At 39.7% G+C, this 19,490-nt stretch overlaps 1 protein-coding gene across 6 annotated transcripts in view; it reads right to left on the bottom strand.

The window, feature by feature from the left end:
• FREM1 (FRAS1 related extracellular matrix 1) overlaps nucleotides 1-19,490 on the bottom strand; it is a 151,055-nt gene that overhangs the window by 22,673 nt on the left and 108,892 nt on the right. For 4 of the 6 annotated variants that reach the window (XM_004436789.3, XM_087444606.1, XM_087444607.1 and 1 more), the window contains 4 exons: nucleotides 18,093-18,507; nucleotides 12,103-12,304; nucleotides 11,223-11,367; nucleotides 1,661-1,790 (listed from right to left, as the gene is read on the bottom strand). In XM_004436789.3, coding sequence (XP_004436846.1) covers nucleotides 1,661-1,790; nucleotides 11,223-11,367; nucleotides 12,103-12,304; nucleotides 18,093-18,507 — 892 coding nt within the window. Of the gene's footprint in view, nucleotides 1-1,660; nucleotides 1,791-11,222; nucleotides 11,368-12,102; nucleotides 12,305-18,092; nucleotides 18,561-19,490 lie in introns of all 6 variants that reach the window. The other 2 variants (XM_014792404.2, XM_014792405.2) reach the window with 2 other exon arrangements.

Consider the following 19,490-nt stretch of genomic DNA (forward strand, 5'->3'; position numbering starts at 1 on the left):
AATGAAGTGCACAATTAAAAACTTAAAAGTTCCTATTTCTATAGCCTCAGACATTATGTCCCTTTTTAATCAAAGGCCCTAACATCTGCTAATGGGTCTGCTGTGGAGACATGTTGCTGAAGAAGGGTGTTACTTCCTAAGCTTCCGTTTGCTCTTTGTCTACAATGCCAAGGCTCCTCCTGAACAGCCTTTCATTGTGAAAAGGAAGCCCATTGTACACCTGAATCCACCATATGCTGGAAGTTACATTCCCCGCATGGCTCTTGCACATGCAATTACCTGGGATTTACCACCACTGAGTTTACAGAATCTTATGAGTTTACAGAAAAGGAATAATCTGAGGCAAGGTGGTTGGAGAAATCAATCTGGTGAAGGCGCATGATTCAAACCAGGGCAAACAACACGCATGAAAGTACTCTCTTTTTCCTGCTCCCAGTCAAGCAGCCAATAAGTTCTGGAATGAAGCGGCAGGGTATGCTGTGGGTAGAGTCGTCCCTGAAGGACTTAGGGCTGTTTGATGAAGCCCTGCACACTCAGCTGGCAGGTTCACAGTGTGCATTCAGCTTAAGTAGACAAAGGGTTCCATGTCACACCACGTATGTTCTTTCTACCTGGCAAGGTGAGTGGTAGTGTGGCCCAAAATGCCAGACTTGAGCATATGGTGCTTTCTATGGGGGACCAGATGATTATTGGAAAACCATCCAGGCAGATTCTTTCTTTTTCCATAAACAATCTGCTGGAAAATTACAGAGCATACCACGTTGTCTGATGTTTTAATAACAATAAAGCACCCACAGATCTAGGGAAAAGAGCCTATGCCCACTAGAAAGATCAATACTGAGTCTGGATATGTTAGAATTTAGGTGCACAAGGCTCTGAGGGTGATTTGAATTTATTATTGTAATTGAGACTTAACTGAGATGCCATTATTTCCAGAAACTAATATCAGTGCCTTTTTTAGTAGACTGAGGTGGGGAGTCTTTCAGGCTCATTCACCATCATTATTAGTATGTAAAAGCTTTTCACGCTCTCATTCTCTCGAAGTACTACTGTGATAGTGACTCCTAAAAATTCTTTCAATTCTAGAAGCCATAGGTTATGCTCCATGGTCCATGCCAACGGAAAGGAATAGCAAGTTGACTGATCCAGAAGTGATTCCTGAATATTCCTTGTATTTCAGGGTGCCTGGATTGATATATGCACTCTTAATTTCGCATGACTTGGGCAACTCTTAACGTAGGTTTGTCATCTGATTTTCCTCATCCACTGAGACCACAGGAATGATCCTGGTGGATCATTTGGGGACTGAAATTTGCTCTGGGTATCTCACAGAATGCTTTGCATACAACTTTTCTTTCCAAAGCAGAGTTTGGCCTAAGTTCACTAGGTAGGATATAATTCCCTGGGAAATCAAACTTCAAGACTCAATGACCAGATTTAAAAACTAAAAATAGATTAGAAATATCATATCTAGGAGCCAATGAAGCTGGATAAAGGATAGAGGGACAAGGAGATTTTGTACTTAGAATCTCTAGAATAGTGTGACACTCCTGCAGTTTGAAATTTCCTTGGTTACCCTGATTTTTTCTAAGCAAATAATCAAAGGCACCAACCAGCAACCTAAGTTTTAGCTTGACAACTTACATTATAGAGATATTACCTTCACACTCACAAAGGCTGAGTCCATGGAATATCCCCTTCTCGTAATTTCTAAGGGCAACATGCCCACATTCTCACAGATCTCATATTCAGTCTGTGACCATGCAATATGAGACCACTTCAGTTCCAAACTGTGCGTGAAAGGAAAAGAAAAGAGAAGATCATAAGAAATGCAGAGTAAATGCCTGTAGGGATTCTTTGCTGGGTAAGAGACTGAACCACTGGTCCACACCATGGTGACAGAGGTGGTTCATTGACCAATGCTAAAAATTCCTTACACTTGTTTGGTACATTTTAGTTCAGAAAGAACTTTTACTAACATTATCTCATTTGATGCTTACAGCAAGCCTGTGAGGTCGACAGAGCCAGTATTAGAATTCCATTTTACAAGTGCAGAAACAAAGGTTAAAAGACTGTCAGAGGTCCCACAGTTATTAATGACAAAAAAGGCACTCGAACTTGAGTGTTCTGAAGGGAAAAGAACCGGCAGTTGTGAAGTTCAAGGAGATATTTATTTTGGAAAGGACATTGATATGAAATTTTCTCTCTGATCCTTTGGCTTTCTTCATCAGTGCAACAAGAACTGTTCCAGACACAGATCTTCTCTGAACTTGGGTTCAGTTTAATAACAAGGTATCTTTGAGGATGTGCCTAGGAATTAAAATGTACATGTGTTTTATAACCACTATCTGTTCCTTCTTCTGTGCATATAAAAGGGCTGTCTGTTATGTAGCTTGGATGCAGCTATACAACTGAGTAACCCTGATAAACACAGGGTGGTCTTTTTCCCACAATATATTTAGTGAGCCCAATATTTGATGGAAACTGTCTTCTTTAATTCTCATAATATGGAGAGGAACTTTTTCTTTCTTCTTTTAGAAAAGAAAACGAGCCTAAGAGAAGTTAAATAACTAGCTCAAAGGCAAAAAGCTATGGCAAAGCTAATAGAGAGCAGAGATGAAATTCCCAGCATCAATCTGAAGTCAAATGTTCCATTCCTCCTGGACCATTCTTCTTCCCAATTGAAGTTCCTCATGACTCTTGCTGTTTGAGCTCAAGGAAAGGAATACAATTTTATCTTTACCCTGAAATATTTCCCTTTTTGAGGTGAGAAAACTTGAGATGTTTCACCTAAACATTTTTCTCCAAATGTATTCTAATCTCTTTTACCCCTTGTAACCTTCAGCAATATAAAAGATACAAGCCATCTTCACTATGATCATTTAACACACTTCCATTGCTTCTGTTTTACTCATTTCCCTTTCACTCTACATTTACAAAACCCTCAGTGGTTGCCTATATTCCCAAACTTCCAATTGGATTCAGGCTCTTTCTTCTAGATTCTTAAATTATTTTTTACAATTTTTTTTCCTTGCAGAACCAGAAATTCTGGGTGCCACCATGTGGAGCATGGAGTTCACAAATTTCACAGGGCTCTCCAGACTTTCCTGGGACCACTCATATTAGAGAATAAGTTTATCCTCTAATAACCACTTTTTGTTCTTGCACCAATCATGTGTCACAGTTACATCCTATAGATTAAGTTCACTAGCAAAATAAACTCAATAGCACTGTCTCCTACTCTAAGGACCGTGGATCAGTGGGACAACGGTAGTGTGGGAACATGGAATTATTGCAGAGGTTCATGAATCTATATGAACATAGATCTTTATTCAATCAATAGATATGAAATTTATTGTTACAGGCATGCTGGGCTTCATAAAAATTTGACATGAAAACAAGATCCTTATGTTAAATAATACCGGGACCCTCATGGGTCTTTGATGGAACTGAATTCAAATTTGGCATGAAACAGATCAAGAAATAAAGAAATAAAAGACTATGCTTAAAGAATCACAAGATAACAAGCAACGAGGACATTATAAATGCCAATAGAAATAACATGTTGCAAAAAATTCCTGAAGGATCCAGCTAAATGAGAAAGGAAAAGAAAAAACAGCAAGAGGGGTTAGGGGAAAAGACAGAAAGAAGAAACAAGAAGGAAAGAAGAGTGGTGGGAATGAGTGAAATAGATAAATATGGATGGATTTCAGCTTAGTCTCAGTGAGGTTCAAATGAGTTTCAATGTCCAGTCTTCCGAGAATCCATCCATTGCAAATGCTGACCCTGACAAGCAAAAATTCATCAATGTCACTCCGCAGATCCAGGTGACCTCACAGCCTAAAGCTAAATGCAATCTGATTGCCTATCTAGATCCATAAGGGGACCATGCAGAGTGCTGTTCAGCTTCAAAGCATAAAGGGTCTTGGTGTTTGGGAAAGTGCATGCATTTCCCTGATACACCATTAGAATGCTCCATAATGCTTAGAGGTTAAGGTTGTCATTACACAACGTTCTATTTTATTTTCTTAAAACTATTCACTACAAATAATAAAGATCTATTGAAAAGCCATGAAATTTAAGCCAGGCTATATGATCTCCAGAAAAATATTCAAATTGCAAAGCACTTCCATACCTACAGGATATTTGCAACGCATGTTTTGAATGTGTTTTTTGTTTTTTGCAGTATCGTATTTGAGAACATCTTTCTACACTGAGACTGTGGTTGCTTAAACTCTATACAAACACCTGGAAGAAAAGTAAGAGATGTAGTCAATCATTTGGGAATTCTCCCTGCAAGAAGCCACACAGCTGTATGCTTGGCATCATGTAGATAACCAGATGCAGGAGCCCATGAGAGAAATTTGGAACGTTCTGGATGTGTAGGTGTCATGTAGACAAGGGTTGGTTCAACTCTTCACATTTTAATGATCCCTCCTTTCTCTTATTACCGTTGAGTACAGCTTATTCAAGGTCAGAAATGAAGTTTACGGACACTGTGCAAAACTCATATGGCAATCGTTTCAAGTCATTTGGCAGGAGGTGAGAACTCCTTAAACCCCTAAGTCAGGTTTCTGAACATTGACACTGTCGACATTTGAGACCAGATAATTCTTTGCTGTGGGAGGCTGTCCTGTGCATTATACGATGTTTAGCAGCATCCCTGGTCTCGACCCACCAGATGCAGTTGCACCACTGCCCTCCAGTTATGACAATCAAAACTATTTCCAGGGCCGGCCCCATGGCGTGACGGTTAAGTGCGTGCACTCCACTGCTGGCGGCCCAGGTTCGGATCCCAGGCGCGCACCGTCGCACCATTTGTCAGGCCATGCTGTGGCAGCATCCTGCATCAAGTGGAGGAAGATCAGCACGGATGTTAGCTCAGGGCCAGTATTCCTCAGCAAAAAGAGGAGGATTGGCATGGATGTTAGCTCAGGGCTGATCTTCCTCACAAAACAAAACAAAACAAAACAAAACAGGAAAAACAAAAAACACTGTTTCCAGACATTTCCAAATGTCCCTTGGGGGGAAACTCATCCCCAGTTGAGAAACACTTCCTTAGGTGATTTTGGGGGTACTCACTGCTATAGAATATTTGATTTAATGTGAAAACTAAATTGTGGTTTCCAACAACCACCATGTGAGTGGAAGACGTAGGACGGAGTAGTGGAAATTAAACTGGATTAGAAGTCATGATGTTTCTAGTCCCTCTGCCATTCACTAACTCCAGGTCAGGCACAGGAAAAGCAGTTTAAACACCCAATTTAAAGTTGCAATCCATCCCCAAAGTCCAGCATCTGTGATCTCCCTTATCCTGACCAACTTTTTCATATTCCAAAGTATGTATCACGGATCATATACTGTTTAATTTACTTAGATACTATGTATGCTCCGAGTAAGCAGGGGTCTTTGGTTCCCTGATGTCTTCCCAAGTCTCTTGTAGAGTGATAGGACATGGTAAGTGCTCAATAAATATTTGTTAAATGACTGACTGAATCTTGTTTAGCCCACTGTTTCCCAAGCTAAGCTGGCCACCGAAACTTTTTTTCTCCCCAGTCCTATTAACATTATATGAATTTACACAATTTGAAATTACACACACACAATTTGAATTACATAAAATTTGAAAAAATGCTAGGCTAGATGATCCTTACATGTTCTTTCTAGCCTTGACTTTCTAGCCCTGGATTCTTTGGCTATTATTCGACTAGAGTAGAGAGAAAGACGGCATTGATAAAAGAACATTCTACCATAAAGCATGACTTCTTAACACACATATGTACCATACATATATACTATTTTCTAAGGCACTTGCATGGTTCTCAACATTTGGCTATGTCTAGAGACAGCTTTGATTGTCACAATTGGGAGGTGGGTGATACCGGCATCTAGTGAGTAGAGGCCAGGGATGCTGCATCCTGCAAGGCACGGGACATCCACCCCACCCATCCCCCAGCCCTGCCCCATGACAAAGGATTATCTGGCCCCAAATGTCAATAGTGTTGAGGTAGAGTCAAAAATATATACTTTTTGATATTTTATTTTGTGGCTACTTGATTCATTTATATGAAGGAACAATGACCTGAAAGAAACACTTGGGATTAAAACTCCAGTTGGGGATTTGGGACATTAACTAGGTTAACAAGAGTGTGTGACAAAGGTGCTTAGCCTCTGTAGGCCTCCGTTCCCTCACTTCCCAAAGTGTAATAATGGTGAGTCTGTACTTCAAAGGGTTAAATGAACCTTAATGAATACTCATTAAGTATTTTGAGCTTCTCAGCAAAAGTTTTTATAGGAGCTAAAATTATGACAAAATTATTCTTATAACTAGATCATTTATAATCAAGTAGCATATGACTTAAGAAAATTGAAATGTTAAAAAAATATTTTTCCAAGTATTCAATTTAAGGCTTATCAATTCAAAGAGGATGCTATTAAGCTCCATAATCTAATGCTATGAACACCTGTGTTTTCATTTTGTCTTTCTCTCATGATAATGGGGAAACAGTGTTGAGCCAGGAGGCAGCAGAGTGAGTCCCCAAAACAAGTGCTTTGAAGTCAGACACATCTTGCAACCACTTATTAGTGTGTGATTATGGTCAGTTAGTCTCTCTGGGCCTCAGTTTTCATTACCTTTAAAATGAGGAGAATCATACTCACGTCAAATGATGAAAATTAAAATTGATTAATATGTACAAAGCACCTGTACACAGTGGGTGCTTAATAAGTGCTATTTCCCCTTCCTTCCTCTGACCTTTCTGAGACCTAGTCTGGAGACAAATACTTTTAACTTCTGGCTTGCAGGTAACGGGAAAGCTTTACCTAGCCAACAGATTCAACCTCTTCCCCTACAAGGTGTTTCATAAAAGTTGCTAAAACATTGCAAAGTTCGCTTGTTAGAAATTCCTGTTCTCTTTGATTTCTTTTGTCTCTTCTCTTTTAAGGCCAAGAATGAATAATACAATGGCTAGAATGAGGGTAGCGGGGGGCGGAGAAGAATCAGAGAGCTTGGAATCATGCAACAGCTGGAAACACAGCCACTGAGTTATGAAGAACTCCAGCCCCGGTCAACGTTTCTTTTGAAGTTCACTTTTTTTTTCAGCGGGTACCAGAAAGAGGTCAACATAGAAGATGTGTTAAGAAACTGCCTTGGTCAGAAGTTGGCTACATTCTGCGGTCTGCAAAGGTGTTTTTGATGAATGATGTGGGTCCTGTGTGACTTTGGGATTTCTGCAGATCATCCTGAGATTCAAGCTGGACCGGAGAAACAGAGATGAGCTTGTGAGTGAGTCATGCTGAGGCAGGAGCCAATCAGATGAGCACTCACTTTGAGGTTGGGAGGTCAGGGTTCATTTTGGGCTCTGCCACTCATTCACTTAGTGACTTCTGGTCAATTACTTAATTGCTTTGAGCCTGATTTCCTTATCACCCTCAGAGGATTCTATTTTGCAGATTAAATTAGACAACATATATGAACATGTATAAAAGCACCTAGCACACTGAAATGTAGGCACTTAGCCAAATCTAAATCTTTATGCAAATTTCCATGGATTTCAGTGTTATAAAATAATTTCCATCTACAGTAACACATGTCCCAAATGCATTCCATGAACAACTTGTTCCATGAGCTATCCTGGGGCGAGGTGGTGGTTGTTCAATAGTCAAATTAGGTTGAGATACGCTGCACACTATGTCCCTCTCTCAGAGATTCCCCATCCATACAAGCGTCTCCATGATTCGGGGACGTGACGCAGCTAAACAGCTTGCGAGCTGGCTGGCTAGCAATAACTTGATTAAATCAAGATTTCCCAACCCCTTTTCTAATGGAATATCTATTGACCCTTCAAGGTTGACATTCTATAGAGAGCTGCCGTAGCAAACACTTACTAGCAATCAGGATTCTGGGACATTCCCAGTGAACACGGGTCTTTCTTGTTCTTTGGAAGAGCCTCCTTTCTGCTCCAGATTGCACCCAACACTCCCTGTAGCTTTATTACAGAAGGTTTCCACTCCTTCAAATATGCGGAATACTAATAATATTATTAATACATTAATCTATGAACTCTGTCTAAGCCAAACAAGAACACAAAGTTACACAGCATTTAGCTTATTGATTGACAAGCATATTGATGGTTCACTTTGTGAATCATCCCAGAATCAATTTCTAATTAGAGATGGGCTTTAGCTGGCCACCGAATGTCTCCGGAATACTTCTTCAAACAGTCACTCTTTGTACCCACGTGACTGAACGACAATAGTAATCACTACCACGAGTTACATTTGTTAAGGACTTTAAATATACAAGACGCTTTTGTATATTTTACCTCATTTGTTTCTCTAAACAAATCTTGGTCCTGCCCCCATTTGACAGATAAGATAACTAAGGCTTGAACCATCTCCTAGGTCAATGGCAAAGCCAAGGCTCAAACCCTGTTCTTTGGCTCTAAACCTAGTGGTTTATTGTTTACTATCTGTATCATAATTCTCAGTGTGTTAGACATGGGGTGCACACTAATATTAATACCTGTAATTTACATTTCAAAAAAACAACTAAAACTTATGGTCTTTGAAGAGTAAGTATTTCTCCATTCTTGCTGCCTCGGTGGCCAATATCTGGAGGGAAAGTAGGGAGATAAGTCTGCTGCTTCTTTCCCTTTAGGCCAGTTTTAGCACAGTTGTTAACAGTGGGCAAGAAGTTCCTTAGTGCAGTAGGAAAACCATGGGCCTGAATCCTAGCTCCTTCACTAATTAGCTGCAGGAGCTTGGAAAAGTCACTTCCTATGTCTGCACCTCAGTTTCCTCATCTGTAAATTCTGGATTAGGATGGTACCTAACTCATAGATAGTTGTGATGATTAGATGAAGAGCAATGAAAAAGAGCAGAAAACAATTATATTCACATGCCTGTGATTTATATAGAATATATAACTAAGTTCTTGCTGGCTGTCTTGGGAAGGCTATGTTATTCATAACATCGTTTCTTACTGAAAAAATGTGCTTCTTGTTCCAAAAACATCTACTTACAAATGAGGCTGGGGACAACTATACCATTTAAAAATTATGAAGATAAATGCTGAGTAATTTCTACCTCCCTCTGCCGGCTCTGAAGAAAATAATACATGTCAGAATCAAATAAAAATTATTTTTGGACTAACCCTTGGTAGGCATATTTTGCATCATTTTGTTCCATCAGTTCCAATCATTTCAAGCTGTATTAGAAACATCTTCAGCACAGGTTCATGAAAATTGATAACCAACACAAGCAGGAGCCTATTTAAAATAGCCTCAAGGAAGGTTATAAATTCTTCTATGATTCTCCTATGAATGTGAGGATTATTTAAAAACATAAATCATGTTCAAAAGCAATGTCCTTGGTAATAACGAGGAATGAAAAGGGCATGTAAATGAAACAAAATCAATCTAGTGCCATTGCTGAGAAAAAAAATTCTCTATCAGCTAGGCTGTGTTCACATACGGAGAACTAGCGGTCAGCATTGGGCCAGTAGCAAGTCTGATCAATAGTCTTGTGTTTTTTAGTCGAACTATTAAAAAGCAAGTAAAATCAATTTATTAATATTTTTGGAGCAGGATTTTTTTTTTTTTACATTTTCTTGAAAATTAAAAGATGTTTATCTGAAATTGCAAGGAGTTAATGTGTTTTCTATAAATACCGTAATTTTAAAGAATCATTTCTCTTAGGCAACAGGAGTTTCATGAGTAGTGGTCATCCGTTTTAGTTTTATAATCTCATGGTTATATTTTAATGTCAGTGGCCAGGTCTCCCTTGCTCACACCTTCTTCCTAGCTTCTAGTACTCTGAACTTGGCATATAGTAGCCACTCAATAAAAATCTGTGGAGGTAATAAATCTGGGCCAGGTATAACACTTTCTCAGAGCAGTGGAGGTGGGCCCCCGGAAGGTGTTTTGTTAAGAGAAGGATGCCAGTTTTTCTAACAATGACTACAGAGACCTCTGCTGGCAAGTGTTGGGATTACAATTCAGGATTGGAAAGAAAAAGCAAGAATGAAGAGTGCAGTGGAGGATTTCTCAGTTTTCTTTTCTTCCTTTGTCCATTATTCTGTCATAAAAGGCCCATAAAGGGGCTGTACTCACTTATGGTGTATAGTTTGACTAGGATATGGTGAATACAAAAACTAGGATAAATGTACAACTTTTCTTTGAGTTGACTGGGAAAGGTATCAAATTTAAAAGCAAAGGTATCAAATTTAAAAGCAAAGAAAAAACACAGCACAAGGAGCACAGCACAACTATGATTAACCTTTCTGTGATCATCTGATAGCCAGTAAATTATTCAAGGTCTACATTCAATAAAAGTCTAGAATAGGGACCCAGTGAGTGAAATTACTACGGTCTGTTAATTGTGTTAATCTTGTTATTCTGAGGGTACATACACTTTACAAAACTTCTAAGCGTCACTTAATACCTCCCCAAGTCTATTTTCCTCCTTACATGTTTTTCATCTTACCTATGATAGGCTTATTAACTTACAAAGGCAGTCACCAGTAATCATTTTGTTTCCTTTGTTTTCTGTGAGGGAAAGAGAAGATGTTTTGCTAACCCTTCCTGACTACCTCCTTCTTCCTGGCTCTAGGTATTTTAGAAGATGATGGTTACTAACAGTCCTAGAGTGGCCTCTTGCTGCAGGATTTGTACACGAGCCTGCAAGCTCAGGCCTGGATGCTAGTGAATCGTCAAGACAGAAGCCCCTCAGGCTGGTCGTGGCTTAGCGGTTAACTGCGTGCGCTCCGCTGCTGGCGGCCCGGGTTCAGATCCCGGGCGTGCACCCACGCACTGCTTCTCTGGCCATGCTGGGGCTGCGTCCCAAATACAGCAACTAGAAGGATGTGCAGCTATGACATACAACCATCCACTGGGGCTTTGGGGGAAAAATAAATGAGTAAAATTATTAAAAAAAAAAAAGCCTCTCTGTGTGTCAAAGTCTATGCATTTACATGCACAAAATCAAAGACCCAACACTATACACCTGAACTTTTTAACGTTTCTGTAATCTGTAAAGCTACTGGCTTTCCCATCATTAGGCAGTAATAGAAAAATCCCTCTCCAAAGTAAATTCCATGAGCTTCTAAAATAGTCTGTCAGTTTATCCTCTTAGATCCTGTTTGAAAAAGAACACTTCACTTTCCTAATCAGGTATATTCTGGACATGATATGCAAGAGAATTAAATACGCAAAATAATTTACATTTGAGGAGCAGCTGAGTTCCCTGTGGGGTCCATGATTTGAAATTCCATGATATCTGAATTTACTTCCAAAGATGGGTTTATGATGTAAAGAATGGTCTTACTGTTTAAGTCCTTTTGGCTAAACTTCTCATGGATAAATTCACCTACAGAAAAGAAATCAATGAATTTCATGAGAAATCAAATAAAATATTAAAAAAGAGCCGAGAAAATCATATGGCTATTTTATTTTAAACACAGCTTTAAAAACAGCCAAAGTGTAGTTTTTAAAGAAATTAACATTATTGCAAGTATCTTAAAACTCAAATTTAATAAACTTAAATTAGGCTTTAAAATTACTTTGTCTCAGAAATCTTGTGCTTTAAAGAAAATGTGAAAATAGAGGAAGAAAGAGTAGGAAGATACAGTAATAAAATCTGTAATTCTGTGCCATCCTGGTTAGTAATATAGTTTGATCATTGTCTTCATAAAGTAGAAATAGTATACAATTCAGAAAAACCAATACAACAGAAAATAAAAACAATTTTTAAATGAACTCTCATCATTTAGAATTCATGATAGAAAATAAACGAGTTACAAATATGAATTTGGTCCTGACACTGTGTGTTCCTCTGAATATATCACAATCTGGCTGTTGAAGAAGAATGCTGTGAACAATAGGCAGCTGTGTATCAGTATTTGGTTCTCCCACTCGTGATGAATTTAGGAGAGCTCAGCGGCATATCCTCTTTAGCACCGATATTGATTTATAAACCGCATCTATCAGGAAGCCCTGGGGAGTGTTTACCAAATGGGCCTGCACTTAATTAAATTACTCTCTAGCATTGCCAGCCACTGGATATTTTGAAATGAGCAATTACAAGGATTAAGGAAGGCGGTACCTGTTGCTGCGTTCTCCAGATGTCCGTGTTGGGGGCCTCGTAAAATCTTAAAGATGATCTGATCATCATCGGTGTCAGGATCTGATGCCTTCAACACTCGGGAAGTGATGTAAATCCCATAGCAGCCATTCTTCAGGAGCCCCACTTGAGAAGGGGAATGCAAGCGTGTGATGTGGGGGGCTGTTTTGTCCCACTGGTTCACCTGGATCATCAATAATTACATACAACGTTATACAAAGGCTTCTCGTCCCCACGTCACATTCGGTCTTAATGGTTCAACAAGAACAAAGTCTCCAGAATTTCAGATTCCTTATCTTCCTCATTTGTCAATTTCTGCTACGGACTGTCTTGTTCACAATATCCTCAACAAATATCATAGTGCCTGGAACAGAGGCCAACTTGCCATTGTAACCTTGACCCAGCTTTATTTGTCCATTGTCTGACTCCCCCATTAGGACATAGCTCCCTGGGGGCGGACATCATATCTTTTTCCCCCCGTCTATTCCCCCCTGCACCTGGCACAGTGCCTGAACCATACGAAGCTCAAGGAATATTTGTTGAACGAATACATTAAAACTGACCCAAGAATTGTATTGCAAACTTAGGGTTAGCCTCACAGAAGGATTTCCCCATTTTTCCGGTGTTTGATGATTTACAGAAACAGACTTGTAAGGGTTTGCAAATACATAGAACATTTTTTAAGCACGTCTTTGTTCAAATGGCAAAAATGTTGGAGAAAAATAAAAATACCTTGGCAAGAAAAAAGTGAAAGGTGATTCTTTACAGGTATTTGTGAATTTGTTTCATTGAGGATGAGAATCAGGTAACTAGCCAGGTGAACTCATTTTGTAAAGATGGTGGGTAGTCAATTATTCATGAGTGGGAAGAGGAGTACAGGTTGAAACACTACCAAGGGCCTCATTCAGGTCCCTCCTGCAATCGACCGTTGTAGGGTAGGGATGGAGCAGTTGGATGGATTAGCACAATTCACCACTGATGCTAAAAACAGGTACCAGAACACCACCTTCATTCCTCTCCCTCCTAACACTCAATTCTTAACTTCATTTACCCAAAAATGATCCTATTGTAAATCTTAGTCCACCCTAGCAAAGAATTAATGTCAATGAAAGGACCATGTGTATTTTTTGTACATGATGATATAATAAACTACAATGCAGCTATTAAAAAGAATAAGTAGGATGAATTGATAATGAAAAATTTCCACAACTTAGTGTTAACTGGTAAAAAAAAAAAAACAAACAGCAAGTTGCAGACTAGGATGCTACTATACTACCATTTTTGCTCAAAACACATACATATATATGTTCATATAGACGTAGACAAAATTCTGGGAGTATCCACACAAATCTGTTCATTTGTCTTAGGGTGGGGAAAAATTACCATTACTCCTTTGTGTATTTCTGTATGGAATTTTCTAACAACCAAATTTTTTTCCTCTCAAGTTGGCAAGGTTCTTTTGTATTAACAAACATAATCATAAATCATGTTGATTAATGTTTGGAGAAACAGACATTTTTATATTTTGCTGCTAGGAGTGCAAATTAGTGAGAATTTTCTGGAGAGAAAATTGCCAAATATGTATATTAAAAATGTGTGTATACTTTGATCCAAAACTTTCACTTTTTTGAGTATATCCTACATAAATAATTAGATGTGTACACAAACATGCATATATGGATGTTCACTAAAATATAATTTGTAACAGCAATTAACAAAAAATTCCATAAAACATAAAAGTCCAACAGGGGATTTATAAACCCTCTCTACCTGAGACTGAGTGCTATGCAGCCTTTAGAAATTATGCTATTGGGGCTGGCCCCATGGCCTAGTGGTTAAGTTTGGCGCACTCCACTTCAGCAGCTCAGGGTCGTGGGTTTGGATCCCGGATGCAGACCTACAACACTCACCAGCCATGCCGTGACGGTCATCCACATACAAAATAGAGGAAGACTGCCACAGATGTTAACTCAGGGCTAATCTTCCTCAGTAAAAAGAAAAAAAAATTATGTTTTCAAGGAAGATTTAATGACACGAGGAAATTTTCATAACATAATGAAGAGTAGAGACAGGCAATCTACATAGTAGTACATACAATATCATCCCAGTTTTTTATTGTGCAGAATAAAAGAATGGAAGGAAGCCGCCAATGACGGTTATCTTTGAGTGGCTAATCATGGTGGCCAGCAGGAGGGATGGTGAACGGCAGGAGAGGAAAAATAAAAATACTCCAAGCCATGTAAGAAAGCCTCAAAGTTGATAAATAGCTGAATGTAGGTGGGTGTTTTTTTTTAATGCTATATTTTCCTTAAAAACAAAAGTGTTATAAAAGGAATAAATGCCTGCTGCCATCATTTGTTTTAAAAAAATGTTAATATTTAAACTTTGGTTATATGGTTCCCTGTTGTGTCTTTGGTCATACTTGTGCTAAAATGTATCCTAGTTTTATTAAACTTCTAGTTTCCTCAAAAGCAATTCTTCTGGGTCAGCCCTGTGGCTTAGCGGTTAAGTGCGCACGCTCCGCTACTGGCGGCCTGGGTTTGGATCCCGGGCATGCACTGACGCACCGCTTCTCCAGCCATGCTGAGGGCACGTCCCACATACAGCAACTAGAAGGATGTGCAACTATGTCATACAACTATCTACCAGGGCTTTGGGGGGAGAAAAGGAAGAGGATTGGCAATAGATGCTAGCTCAGAGCCGATCTTCCTCAGCAAAAAAGAGGAGGATTAGCATGGATGTTAGCTCAGGGCTGATCTTCCTCGCAAAAAATAATAAAAAAATTAAAAAATTAAAAAAAAAAAAAGCAATTGTTCTGACTCAGTATACCAGAAGCATTTTAAAATATTGGAGTACAAGACAACTGTTTTGAAAAAGAAGGCTATGTCTTTAAGATAACTTGTGTTGGATTTACTGAAAATCATCTCAGACACGCCTAAACCAGAAAGCTGTGATGCTGGTCCTTTCTCCCTTACTTGCAGCCTGGTCTCCTTTTAAGGAAGATTACAGGAATCATTGTAGCAAGATTGCAGTATCTTGGTCAGACAGACATGATTTCCTACAGAATGAATGTTGGATTAGTGCCTTCTGGTATCAGTAAAATGCACCTGTGTTTTGGCTTGTTCCATCTAGTAGCTTTGCCGTTGGTTACCCAGGTTGAGGCCATAGGAGCAGTACACTCATGCTTGGGAGACTTATATTGGACCAGTTCATCACTCAGTGGTGGTCATCGTATTGTCTTGCCAGAAAAAGCTCCTGAAGGCAAGAGACTAAAGGGGCCATCTTTCCTGAACTGCTGGCCTCTCTGCTCAGAGAGACCAGGGAGTTTGGGGGAATTACAGGAGAAAGTTTGAGGCTTTCTTTGCAAGGTTATTTTTTTTGCAGGGAAAGATTCTCCTTAAGCTAACATCCATTGCCAATCTTCCCCTCTTTTTCTTCTTTTTTTCTCCCCAAAGCCCCAGTGCATAGTTGTGTACAGTTGTAAGTTCGTCTGGTTCTTCTATGTGAGCCACCACCACAGCATGGCTACTGACGGTAGGGGGGTGTGGTTCCACAACTGGGAACTGAATCTGGGCCGCCAAAGTGGAGCATACCAAACTTTAACCACTAGGCCATCAGCGCTGGCTCTGTAACGTTTTTACACACAATGATTTTCTTTTTTTTTGGCAAAGAAAACCTTGTGAACTTTGACAACAGGTATTCCACATTTTCCTATCAGTAAATTCTACAACTTCCAAAAGATAACTCTCTTACAATAACCATGCTCTCTAAGTTGAGGATTTGTGTTGAGAGAGACCTGATTGAAGTTCTGATACTTTCTCTAACCTCTACCCCCTTTTCCTTCTCTACTCTGGAGTATAGGAAGGAACTCTTATGCCCGTACTTAGAGTTGATATCTCCTACAAATCTGCAACCAAAGAGACCCATAAAATTGTCCCTGGTTGGACAGCACAGTGACATTTCTCTACCTAGAAGGGGGAGTCAGGAGTCAGGAAAAGATATTAATAGACTGAAGAGTGGGAGGGGACTAATAAAAATTGCAACATATAATAAAAAAATAACACAATAATTTTTACTATGTACCAGTTACTTCTTACCTACTGTACCAATGATATCAATACCTTCTCTCTTCTCCCAGTGCATCTTAGTTGCATTACATTTTCTGGACCTCCCTAGTGTCAAAGATTCATCTGGTACCCACTTGATGTTATCATGACTCCCCACATTTCTACTCAGATCCCGCCTTAGACAGAGACTGTGATGGTTAATTTTATATGTCACCTTTAGCTGGGTTGCGATGCCCAGTTGTTTGGTCAAACGTCCGGCTAGATGTTGCTGTGAAGGCATTTTTTAGACGTGATTAACATTTAAATCAGTAGACTTTGAGTAAAGTTGGTTATCCTCCATAATGTGGATGGGCTTCATCTAATTAGTTGAAGGCCTTAAGAGAAAAGACTGAGGTCCCTTGAAGAGGAAGGAATTCTGCCTCCAGACTGTCATTGGACTCAAGACTGTAACGTCAACTCCTGCTGGAATTTATAGGCTGCTGGCCTCCTATGCGGATTTTGGACTTGTCAGACCCCACCATTGCATGAGCCAATTCCTGTAAAATAAACCTCTCTCTCTATATATATATATATAGTCATGTGCCGCATAACCACATTTCAGTCAACAATGGACCACCTATACAATGGTAGTCCCGTGAATTTAGTATATATAGCCTAGGCGTGTAGTAGGCTATACCATCTAGGTTTGTGTAAGTACACTCTACGATGTTCATACAATGACAAAATCATCTAACGACACATTTCTCAGAACATATACCCATTGTTAAGTGGTGCATGACTGTATACATATATTTAAATAAATCCTATTGGTTCTACTTCTCTGGAGAACTGTGACTAATACAGAGACTAAAGAGCAGGGGAAAATTATGATTATTTTACATAATCAGAACATATCTTGAAATAAGAGACAGATTTATATCTTTTCTGCTGTTGGTGGAAGTGTGTAGAACAGGGTGAATTATATCCAAGGAGAGTGGATTCCAGACTTTGAGAGCCAGAGCGTACTTGATGTGTTTTGACTAAAAAAAGAAAAACACATTTTGCCCTCCAAGAATCATCATAATAGTCAACACAAATGTGGCAGTGTGGTGCCATAGAAAGGACGTAGAATTTGGGATCAGAAAGACTTGAGGTCTTTATGTGCATTTGAACAAATTATTTAACTTCTGACCTTCTGAACATCTATAAAATGGAGATAGTAAAACTTACGTCATAGGATTTTCATGAGACTTAAATGAGATTTATGTAAAGTGGGTCTGAACTACAGTTAACACTCCAAAAATTGTAGCTGCTACAATTATTTTCCTCATCATTATTACATGTATAATATTGCTGCTGCCTTGTAAGTTTTCACATGTTTAATTGAAAATCATCAAAATGCCAATAGATGACATGGACCAATAAGCATCATCATAATACCAGTATAGTTAGATATTATAATAGAGTATAGTTAGATATGTTATTATAGTTATCAGATATTGACTAGCTAATATACTTCAGGTATATTATGCTAGTGTCTTGAATACCTAATCTTATTTAATTCTCACCACAGTGCTGTAAGGCATGATTTTCAAAGAAGGAAAAGTAGAATCAGATTAAAGAATTATCTTAACGTCACACAGCTAATATATGGCAAAGCAGAAGTTGCCGGGTGTGTCTGACTGCAGGGCCCACGGTCTTGTTCCCTTCTGTACTACCACTGACTTTTACAGTCAGTCATTAGCCCGTATGCAGGGACCACATCCATTTTGTTCATATTAACACGCTGGGTGCCTTGCTTCGCGCCTGACATGCTATAGACAGAGCACAGTACATATCTGAGTGAAAGAAGGAAAGAAATAAGGAAATGGTTCTTGTCGTCTTCTGCACGCCTCTGGCAATGAACTGTGTGTTTGGCATACTTGCCTGGATAGTGAATGAGACAGGTTCTTGCCACACTCTCCCATCCACAACGAAGCCTTGGTTTGTCCCATCTGTGGCCACAAACGTAAAGCAGTCAGTCTGAGAGTCCCCTCCCAAGTGCTGATAGGCGACATTCCTGCTGTCCACATCCTGCTGAGTGAAACTGTGTCGAAGCAGCACTGTCCCCCGCAGGTAGAGCTGGCCATGTTGTGGGAGCTGGGCCAAAAGGAAGGTGAGGTTCTGCACCGGAGTGTCAGGGTCGGTCAGCTGAAGGAGGTCAGGGGAAAGCAGGCCTGTGGCCCCTTCGGCCAGTCTCAGCCCCTTGTTCCTGGTCACCACGGGTAAGGCTCTGTCCACAGCCTCCAGTGTGATCTCAAACACCCCGGGCTTGGTCTGCAGTCCATTGCTGACTGTGAATCTGGCAAAGAGAGGCAAGGCAGCCTTCAGCATGGGTTCTTGTGTCACCATCTACTGGAATGAAATGATAACAAGACACACCTTTACTAAAGGACATGTCGTGTTGAGACTCAAACGAAAACTCAAGGGCAGATCTTTCAGGAGAACACAATTCTGTGTGTTAAACCAGTCACCAGGTAACACACAAATTGACCATTCTACCCCCAAAAGTACTTTCTCAACCACATTGATGGTAGACTCATGTGACGGAGCAGGCGAATTCTGCCAGGATATTCTCAGGTTTGTCAGTGCTTAGTGTAATTTCTCGCCCTAACTCGGAATTTCACATCAAATTAGATCCACGATGTGAGTTTGAAGAGTATACTCAATTTATATATTTATAATTTTGCAATTGTATTTTTTTGGTGGGCACTTGATAAGCTAAACCTTGAAGACTGATAATTGGGGGCCAACCCAGGGGCTGAATTTGGCTAATTTACTTTATTCATGTATTTTCATGATAAATTTCCTAAAGGCAGGTCACAATACTGAGCCTTGTAATGGTGCCTAACTCATCTCCCCTTTCTGGGGCTCATTATCACTCTTCTGTAAAGTGAAAGGTGGGCCAGATGATCACTAAGTATCATCTAACTCTAAAATATCATGTGATGCTCTAATCACTTACATTTTCCTTGTGCTTCTACATTGCCCCTTACAAGATATGTAGGAGTTACACTAGACAAGGATTACTTCCCTGCCTTAAAGAAAATTATAGCAAAAAGGTTTGGAAACGTGGTGGGAGATCGTAGAGCAGCTAGGAGACAGAGCTGGACTAGAAGCCAGATCTTTTGACCCCACACCTTCTGCTCTTGCAGTTTTTTTTAAGTAAATGCTGGCTTAGCAATCCACTAGGAAAGAGGGGTGGTCCCTGCACACCACTGCAGAACCATAAAGAGAAAGCTGAAATGATACAAATTCAAGGTAAGCAAAATCTCTCTCTCAATC

Source organism: Ceratotherium simum, chromosome 20 (assembly GCF_057802395.1).
Source record: "Ceratotherium simum simum isolate JZ-2026a chromosome 20, ASM5780239v1, whole genome shotgun sequence".
Classification (NCBI taxonomy): Eukaryota; Metazoa; Chordata; class Mammalia; order Perissodactyla; family Rhinocerotidae; genus Ceratotherium; species Ceratotherium simum.